Raw genomic sequence first — 10589 nt, 5'->3', positions numbered from 1 at the left:
CAGTGAAGAGCAGCGCACAAACAATACTTTATAATTCAAGGTGTTGGATAGTGTTTTTACTATCTTGTACCATTTACCATCAGGCGGACGGCAAGCTCGTCTCGTCATTCAAAGCAATAAAAAAAAAAATAATTCCTCCTTTGGCGTACATCATGGCCACATTACCCCGTAGTTCGCCAAGTTGGCGCTGGAACTGGTGAAACGACGTATGTGCCTAATTAATGCAGCACGAGCTGAATTGTTGATTCGCCTGTTCCATAGATCGGCTCAAGCCGCCACACTAATTGCAACCTACTTGCAGACAAATACAATTGTGTTCTGTTGAGACGGTTGGCCTAGTTTTTTATTTGATTATTGGTATTTCGTAGTGCTTTTAATAATGAGTTCTATGGCTGGATGGAATAATGGTTATTTTTATACAACCGAATTATGTACCCGGAGACCGCTCGCTTGATTGTAACATCCACTTTTGTTCGTAAAAATATCTCTCAGAACTATATAATAACCAATTTTAATAGTACTTACCCTACAAGAGTATTTCTCAAAATAAATGTATGTAATGAAATAGTTTTTATATTATTACGATTTTCGGTCCCTGCGGATTTTTGTTTGCCTCAATACATTCATTCTATATATGTGCCTCTATTATTCAATAGAACGAATATATTAAGGCGAAAAAAAACAGATGAGACAGAAAATTACGTAAAAACTATATCGTTTCTTACATTTATTTTGAGATATATTCGCAATAGCTTTTAATAATAAGCACAACAGTTCATATCGACGGGGGAAAATGAAAGTCATCTACAAATTCATCATTTTCGTTTTATTGCATTTTGGTATTAATTAAATAAGCCTGTATAATAAAATATTTCTTTCTTCGCAAATTTCGCCTTATTTCTATTAAACTTGGTACTTAAATAAAGCTAACTTCACCCGTCGATGTCGCTTGGTGCGAGAAATATTCTAAACGGTACCTATCCAACTAAAATACAATATAACGATATTTTTGAAAAACTACAACAGGAACTAATTCACAGTGTAAACTGGCCACAAACGAAACTCTTATCCGTAACAGAATAAAATGCAAAGTTGCGGATCACCTTCTATTGTCGAACAATATCGAGTGAAGAAAAGTTTCCTTTGTTCGCGACCACTGCATTTCTATTTTTATGTTGCAAATGCCATAACTTGTATGGGTTTTAAAAAGAAAAGTAACAATATTTCAAATCATTGATCCAAGCTACATTTATTAGAAACTAGTCATAATAGTTTAACAAGTTGGTTGAAACAAACAGCAATAACTTGTAATTAAATGTAGTCTACAAAATACCAAACACCGCGCGAACTCACTGCACCAAACCATTTAATACAATTTCACGGAGAATTTTCTATCTTTTACATAGGGCTGTGGGTATTAGGGAGTTAAGACTGTTTAGATATTCTTTTGAAAAATGCGACATGAAAGACGCTAAAGAAAAAACTAATTAAGAAATAACAAATCAATTACTATTTTCGAATTTCAAATGTACCAGTTAAATGCATTAATAAATTTGAATTTGGAATTCTTAACAAAGAGGAGATATGTAACGACCTAATAATACAGTGGCAAGGAGGTTACATATTTCTAGAGGCTTACCTTTGCTAACTTGTCAAATAGATGCTATAAATTTAATAATGATCTACTTGTTAAAATTAGATTTAATGGTTGAGTGACTGACACCTAATTGTCGTAGACGTATAACCTTGTGGGCGAGTTAAACGAATAAATTAAATCAATCAGAATATAATTATATCAAAATTTTATTTTAGAGATCGGTCTGTTAGATTTAAAATTTTTTTTTTTTTAAACATTGGCAAATATCATCAATTTTCTAGCTGTAGAATAAAATTTTGTTTTTGCTACACATCGAATCAGCGTTGTTATATTTGATAATTATTTTTCAATGTTGAATATTAGAAAAATAAAAATAAATATGTGACAACCCTGATGTAACATGAAACAAGACCTGGGGCTGGAAACTTCGCCACCCCCTTAAACAAAACTTTAGTAACACTACGCTTTTTATTTTATTGATGACTAACTGTGGCTTGCGGTGCTGCTCGAGTAAAGGCCCTTTTCTGGTAGAAAGTGTCTACATGACTCTTTAAGAAGCTTTCTATCAGATGGTGAATGTCTTGTTTATATTGGTTTAACCCTTTCAAAGATAACAAATTGACATGAATAATTATTGAGGACGTCCAAACACCTATTCTTCTCCTATAATTAGGTATTGTGAGTGTTTAAAAGGCATTGTGTTCGTAATTACAGACAGATATTTTAATATTTTCTCTTATGTGGATATTGGTTTAACGAATTTCAACTTGTTTCATTCTTTTTCTGTGTGATGGGTGTAAAACGCGTGCAGCTCGGCGTTAGGACGCCTGCCAAAATAATAATAGCAAATTGTTTTTTCACGCGTAATGCTATTTGCTATGCGATTCACGGATATTTTCTGTCTTTATTTTTTCAATTTTAAATGGGTAATGGAGCATTACTGTGTTCGAGGTTACAGCCACGATGGTTTAGTGGAAGTGTTTAGCTATGTTACAGGTTCTAACTTCTACTCTCATGTCGAGAAATCAGACATCGTGTACCTTGTGTTATATAATTTAGTCGGGAAAGGATTTTAAACACGAAATGTTAAAACAAGGCTTCCCACTGCGTCTCAAATAACACCTAATTAGCATTGTCTACCTCTTTGGTTTTGCCGTTATGTGGAAAACGTGAAATTGTGTGCATTAAAAATACACAATATGTATAAAGCGCGAGTAAAACAGAGATTAATTTCATTCGATTTGATATATAAATCATATTTCTATACGTAAACAAGATAATAAAGAGTGGTTCATAAATTAAATACATGTATTTATTTTGCAAATCATAGGTTTACTTTTGTTATACTAGAGTCTAGACCTTAAGGAATGAAAATACTACAACGGACTGCCCGGATGGCTTGGGTTCAACTCTAGGGCGTAATATCACTTAGCCCGATCCGATAATCAAACCCGAGACCTCAGCGCTGCAGACGTACCACGTCATCTTAGCAGACAATCTAGTACTAATAGTAGACAAAGATCAAAGAATAGTATTGACCTTGTATTTAGGGCTTATATTAAATTGAACCAGCTATCTCACGGTTCATAGTTACTGGCTTTTGCAACATTAGGTTTTGTCAATAAAATTTCTTTATTTCACGGTCATTTGCTTTGATACTTTATCAAGGCAACATAATTAAATGATTTCAATTGTAAACTAAAATTAGAGTTACGTTATAACCTAGTGAACTAAGTAAATTATGTATATTTATATACCTTTTTTATTGAGTGTCTCGTGTAGATTTTTTTAATGACTTATTTTTATTAAACTATAAAATTTGCTAAAATTTGATGGTATATACGTAATATGAAATATTGTTTTAAATTAAACTAGGTGCCTAAAATAAATCAATTAAAAATCTCAATTATTATATTTAATGTTATTTTTGCAGCACTATCAAAATACTAAATATATCTTTAAATAATTAACATAAAAAACATTATTAATAAGTTATACAATTATTACTCAATCCGTAATGGCATTGTAAATAAACCGATATTCAAATATAACAATTTTGAATGTGAAGAACAATGATATTAAGATGTTTGGTGTTATTATTCGTATCAATATCTAAGGAAGAGATGCTCAGACCGTGTGAAAAACTAGACTACACACACTTAGCCACCGAAGCAGAAATGTATAAAAATAATATTCTAGATTTTCTAAAACAACCTCATGTCAGAGGAGAGTATGAAGCCATGTACGATTGTTTGTTGTCCAAACTGTTGGGTGAGTTTTAAATAAATTTTTCATTACCGATTGTGTGTATAAAATATTTTGATATATCTAAATGAAGACAATAAGCGACGATAGCCTAGTTGGAAGTGCAACAGACTGCCGAGACTAATGTCCGCAGGTTCAAAATCCAAAGACACATACCTCTGACTTATGTTAAGTTATATGGGTATACTTTGTGAATTATCGCTTGCTTTAACGGTGAAGGAAAGCATGGTGAGGAAAACTGCATAGCTGTAAAGTGCAAACCAATACCACACGAAAGTCCAACAATAACTACCAAAATATAGCCACAAAATAAACTCTAAGGCTCCACACAAACGCCCAACCGCTATTTTCAGTAAACGACCACAATCCCTATTTAACCGAATTCAAAAGAGGAGGAGGTTCTCAATCGAAATCTGGTGCTTTCCGTGTGGTCCCATAAAAATGTAATAATTGTTGGACCCTTGACTTCAGAGACACATTAGAAAACTCTTAAAATGATTTACTCAACGTGTACTGATTTTTACTAACTCATAAAAGCAAAAAAAACTAACAATAAATTATAAGACCTCAAAAACTCACTAAAAACCAAAAAAGAATTTAACATTATCTATGTATAATATACTTGTTACTAATTTTGGAGTCAGTGCCTATTCAAAATTAATAAATAAAGGTAAAGTCTTCGCAAACCACTCCTTGTAAATTTATTTGCATTCTGTTAATCAATTAATTAATTATATGATTAGTCTAGACGGCATTACAGTTCTATCTGTTTTAACTAATGCACTATATTTTCCAGGCAAAGCTTCGTCGAATCGCAGAGGTGTGTTTAACTTTCTTCTTAGTATTCATTTAGTTTTAACATTATGTTTTAAGATATTCCTTTGTTATTCTTATTGCATTACTATTTATTCGAAATGTATTTAAAATTGCTGAACGATGTCGTAACTCTTAATATAACATTGGTGGTAGGTCTCTCATATGTGAGAGTCTGCCTGGGTAGGTACCACCGCAATGTCTATTTCTGCCTAGCAGCAGTGTGTAGTCCTATTGTGTTCCGGTTTTAAGGACCTTGTAGCCAGTGTAACTGCTGGACATAATAAGACTTAACATCTCATGTCTCAGGATGACGAGCGCAGTGGAATATCAAACAATATTTTATAATCCAAGGTGTTGGATGGTCTTTCTACTGTTTCTACTGTTTATGGGCGGTCGTATCGCTTACCATCAGACGAATAGCAAGCTCGTCACGTCATTCAAAGCGATAAAATAAAAATATATAAACTAACAATTTGGCACACAAAATTGGAGATATAAAGACTTCTACTATTACAAATAATTCCCATAATTTATTCTCTTTTACCAATTGTGACCACTCTACATAATAAATTATTAAGATGCGTGTTTTTATTTGTCATACTAAATTAGCTACTATAATAACTATTGCAAACTGCTCTCCAATTTTAATCACCAATAATTCTAACCGCTCTACATAAAATTTCTCACGTCTGGTGTTCCAGGGTCGACCAGGCGTATAGTATCAGGTCGGAACACCTCCATAACAGCCGTGCCGTGGCAAGTTTCGCTGCGAGAGAAGACCTACCCCATTTGCGGAGGTTCCGTCATCACCGATATTTGGCTCCTGACTGCGGCACATTGCTTATTGAGGTCCAGACTTGTTTTATTTCCTATACACATAGAATTTTGTAATAGCATCCTTGAGAGCACAAGCTTTGACATCTTGTAAACTGCGAATTCATTGTTAAGGTACGAATAGGCGAAGACGAGTACCTTGCCTGCTAAGCGCAGTGACCATCAGTAAATGTAATAAGTTTATAGAAGTGGTAAATATTAGACAGTACATGGTGCTTAGTGTGCATTTTACCCCTGAGATAAAGTCTTTCTTTATTTCAGTCAATTGGTAAATTTTAATCACGCAACACACCACAAACTACAAAGGTTTCAGAAAGGTAGATTTTCTTAAGTCATTGGTTCCCTCTCGATCTTGAAAATAGTTGAATAGTGTTTCACTACCCTTTGTCGATCCTCATATCTCTCGGGACGTTGTATTTTCCCGATGCAAAACAGCAAGTAGGGGCCAACAACACACTGGCTCCATTTCCTTGGAAGCGACGTTTCGTAGGCCTTGAGGGAGTTACGATTGCTCCAGAGAAATTTATCGGGACCCCGCACTGGGGAACGAGCCGTTCCAATATGGGCCTTATTACCCCACATCTGTTTCCTGGCGACACTTTTTGGAACAATGTTTGCGTTTATTGTGACAGATGGCTTTGATTTCGTGTCTTTTGTTGGGATAAATTGACTTAGCTGCATTATATTACTTTCAATATCACCTTTTCAAATATATAAACATAAGATTACGCTTTTGCTTTATCAAGAATGGTAGAAGTGTAACACACACTTCGAAGGTTACATTTGGTCCCATAAATTAGCTGTCTTTTATCGACAAATTCAGACTCCGAGTTAGTACTTCGCATAGCATCGCAATACTATTCTACGCGATTTCGATATCGAATTTGTAACCTCAGCTTAATATATTGCTGCAACAATTTGCCATTTGAAACTAGGCATAATACGTATAGGAAGGCATACGAAGATGAATAACGATAATTCAACCGACAAGAATACGTCAAGCCGAATCAGTCCGGCTCTCAAACTGGATGGCCTGCGCCCACGACAGAGGCCTACGAACCAACCTAACACTGCCTTATACCAGTACACAGTGCACATGTCCACGACAACAAAAAAATTAAAACAAATTCATGTATTATTAAAAAGCTTACATTGTTCTATTACACCACGAAGGATGCCGTAAGAAGACATTTCTTGCAACATTGACAAAACGTTGAAAATAAAAACAAAAATTAAGCAAAAGTCCATCTCAATGGCGGAAGACGCGCAATGCGTTCAGAAATGCATACGAGTTACAAATCCAATGACCCATCGCAAAGGCTAACTAAATTAATGAATCAAATATTTTTGTGTTACGTTTTTTTGTGTAAGTATACACGCTCGTATACTAATTAAAAGAAATGGTTTAACAAAAGTGAGTCAATCTATTGCAATGTTTTATCTGCCATCTTAGTGTAAAATTAGATATATTTACAAGACATTCATTTTTTTTGGGTTGGCTATTTCATACTACTTTTCGTAGGCTTATTGCAATTAGTCATAGTCTAAGTTATATAAAAGATGAGCTCAATTCATTGAGATCTCTATTAAGCAAAAACTCACTTTTTTCTCTGCAATAAATTCTTGCAATTAACCGACGTTTTTAGAAACTATCCCAGACAAATTGCTAGCTCATTATTACAAGGCTCTATGTTAGAATTCTTGCACAAATTGAATTATATAAAGCTATCACAATTCTATGTCTTTATAGCAAAAAATATATAATAAAACCGAACGATTAATAAAGAAAAAACCGTGAATTGCGGTCTATTAAAATTTTTACTAACCTGAAATTTTTTTATCTTATTTTCCATCATGCAAAAATTAACATAGGACCTTGTAATCTAAACCAGCAAATAGATCAATAATAGATAAAAGAATAGTCATTTTTTATTTATTTATTTATTTACCTGCTTAATATAATACTAAATACGCCATCACCATTTCCAACAGAGCAAAGGCATCTGAACTAAGTGTGCGTCTCGGCTCCTCGTGGAAGACACACGGCGGCGAGATGTACGACGTGAAGGAGTGCTCCGTGCACCCGCGGTACGTCAGCAAGACGAAGACCAACGACGTGGGCCTCATCAGGCTGTACTCGCCGCTTCGGTTCTCAGCGAGGGTGCTGCCAATACGGCTGGTGGCGAGGGGAGAGCGCCTCCCAGCAAATGAGCCAGCTATTGTTTCGGGATGGGGGAAGTTGAAGGTGCTTATAAACAAACTAATATACCTGGGACTGCTGCGGTGGCGTAATTGTGTCGCGTGCGCGATACGACTTCTGCTTTAAACCTTCGGGTTTGAATCCCAGACCGGAGTTTAGGTTTTTTGGTTGGTAAGGAATTTGTGCTCGATATGGTTATCAGCTTATCACACCATGGGACAGAAAAAACATGGAGAAAAGTTGTACTAGTCGGCCTCTGCTAACCCCATCGGGATAAATGACGTGTGTTAGTGCATCTACTGGGAGAAAACCTCTTATGAAATAGTCTTTGTATATTAATGTCTTGTTTTGCATATTCAGATGTAGTGTTTACTGTTTACTACAAGACGTGTTGTGATGTTGTATAAGAAACACAGACACACATACGGCTTTTATCCCCGAAAGGGTAGGCAGAAGCGCAACTTGTGCACCCGTTTTCCGCCGTGTGTATTCCGTCTGATTATGTGATAGGGGGCGAGCCTATCGCCATTTTGGGCACGAATTCCAGCCTCCGGTCTTATACTGAATAGAAAAACCCAATATCATTTTGACCGACCCGGGGATCGAACCCGATACTCCAGTACTGCAGTCTTATTGTAATACAACTACGTCACCGAGACGGTTATAATAAAATTTAACTAAAATGGAGTTAAATATTGCGTTCAATCTAGTAGCAGATAGTTTTAAAACCATGAAATTATTTTTTACTGCACTGCGCACGAGGTCAAGGGAAATTTGTTTTCTTAATGAATTGAATTATTGCAATAGTTACGATTTTAAGAAACTTAAATTGAAATTACTTTGTTGTTCACAGAAAAAATATGTAGGCAAGCGAATAATTGATAAAATTTATCGACATTGTTTAATTTGAGTAAAAAATTACTTCTGCACGTAATATTCCTGACGAAATATCTTCAATGTTTCATGGTTACTAAAACTGACAAATTTAGGGGGACAGGGCCCTTATTCTGTATGATAGTGTAAACGCGTAACGCGGCCGTGTCATGTTATCTTCGTGAAATGTGCGTGGAATAGTATTCTGTAAGCCAAATTTCTTTAGTCCTAAACATGATGCGTTGTGTTACGTGCTTGTTACGCGTGTGTTGTCAAAATAACGTGCGGGATGGAGAATAAGGACCCTGATTTATGTATTTATACGGCTTTTCGTAATTTGCTGTAAAAAAAAAAGATATGAATAGATTTCCGGAAACCTAAATAAATGCTTTTGGGTCTTCGCTAAATTCTATTCCTTTTCAAGGGCAGTGTCTCCATGTTTCTTTTGGTAATGTAGGAGTTAATATAAAAAGGTGACCACTTATCAGATGATTGCTTGATGGCGTACGGGCTTGGTTTGCCAGTCTCAGTTAATTAAAAATAAATTATTTTCATTTATTTTATTATCATTTGTACAATATCTTTACATGTACTTTATACCTAATATTAATTCATTTATATTTTGCTTGTTACACCTATGAAATAACTTTGAAATGTACAGCATTAGTTTCTTGCCTGTTCTTTGATGGATCCCAACCTCATTTTAACATATATAACATTTAATGGATTCAAATAAATCTTCATGTCGTATGCAATTAAAACATCTTAGGAAGGTGGTCCCAGCGCGACGTATCTCCAGTCCTCCACAATAAAGACGATCGCGATGAAGCTGTGTCGCCGCTCGGGACTGGATCGGAAGGCCATCGACCCTACCTCCATGTTCTGCGCCGGCTCCTTCAGCCAGTCCACGCCTGATGCTTGTCAGGTATGGGTATACAAGTACCAACAATTTTGCACCATATGCACGACTTTTAAATCCAAGATAATTATGTACGTAGTCCTGATCCCTCTCTTACCGCCATTTTAAAAAAGCGATCCAAATCGCTTTTTTCGATCTATCTCAAAAATGAACCAATCAGAACAAAGTATTTTTCGACATGCTTATAAACGAGGATTTTGATTGGTTCATTCTCAGGTTGAAGATTGAGATTGGGATCGTTTATTAAAGGCTGAAGTCATTACTGTTACAGTCGGCCCGGTATATGAATGCTATAGACAATGTTATTGAAGGGTGACTTTTTCCAAAAGGGAACCCTTTACAACATATAGGTACTCCATACTACTAATTACAAATGCGGTCTGCAAATCATTCCAATGAAAATTTGATTTTACATAAGTTGCGAAAGGAAGCCCGGTGAGAATCGGGATATATGGATATCACTGCTATAGACGAATATCTCTTTTGTCATTGCTCTACCACGAGTTAATTATTGTAATCAACACGAACTAAATTACAATGGATATCTTACATACTTTTTTTTTAAGTCTGTCTTCATTCTGTCATTCCTTCATGCTTAAAGTATCTAAATTGTATTCAAACAGCATTACAAATTATCTGCAGTACATGTAGTGCACCAAGTTAACGCTCAATATAGTCTATAAGATTTTTTTAAAATTAGCTATAGTTTTGATCTAATTTACTTTGTTTTCCAGGGTGACAGCGGAGGTCCCATAACAGACAAAGGAGTCCTAATAGGAGTAGTCTCATGGGGTTTGGGCTGTGCTCGCGGGAACTTCCCCGGAGTGTACACGAGGCTGGCGAACCCCGTGATTTGGGACTGGGTTCATTCAAAAATCTCTAATAAAAGTGATATATACTCTTGAGATCAGGATGGCGTACTGATCAGTTGGAATATAAAACTGTGGATTATTGAAACATGGGTGTTTGAGTACTCGTATATTTAGCCTAATATTCAAAATTAGCGTTAAAATGCGTCTGTTATACAGAAGCAGTATGTAATGTCCAGTCTTGTACTAGCGAATATTCGCTACACATTATTGGTA

At 35.5% G+C, this 10589-nt stretch overlaps 1 protein-coding gene across 1 annotated transcript; it reads left to right on the top strand.

Annotated features, from left to right (window-relative positions):
* Positions 1–3518: 3518 nt before the first annotated feature.
* On the top strand, positions 3519–10457 carry LOC115441995 (trypsin beta). The gene is made up of 6 exons (XM_030166938.2): positions 3519–3868; positions 4659–4682; positions 5380–5527; positions 7505–7757; positions 9355–9510; positions 10239–10457. The coding sequence occupies exons 1-6, from the start codon at positions 3670–3672 to the stop codon at positions 10407–10409; spliced, it is 951 nt and encodes a 316-aa protein (XP_030022798.1). The 5' UTR covers positions 3519–3669; the 3' UTR covers positions 10410–10457.
* The last annotated feature ends 132 nt before the right edge of the window (positions 10458–10589 follow it).

Source organism: Manduca sexta, chromosome 22, assembly GCF_014839805.1.
Source record: "Manduca sexta isolate Smith_Timp_Sample1 chromosome 22, JHU_Msex_v1.0, whole genome shotgun sequence".
NCBI classification, from domain to species: Eukaryota; Metazoa; Arthropoda; class Insecta; order Lepidoptera; family Sphingidae; genus Manduca; species Manduca sexta.
Note: the sequence above shows the minus strand (reverse complement) of the source record. Positions and strands in the feature narration are given on the sequence as shown.

Excerpts from the sequence above, each read along its gene's own strand:
- LOC115441995 (XM_030166938.2), top strand. The coding sequence starts at position 3,670 with ATGATATTAAGATGTTTGGTGTTATTATTCGTATCAATATCTAAGGAA. Across the intron at positions 5,528-7,504 it reads GCGGCACATTGCTTATTGAG|AGCAAAGGCATCTGAACTAA; the intron begins GTCCAGACTTGT and ends CATTTCCAACAG. Across the intron at positions 9,511-10,238 it reads CCACGCCTGATGCTTGTCAG|GGTGACAGCGGAGGTCCCAT; the intron begins GTATGGGTATAC and ends TTTGTTTTCCAG.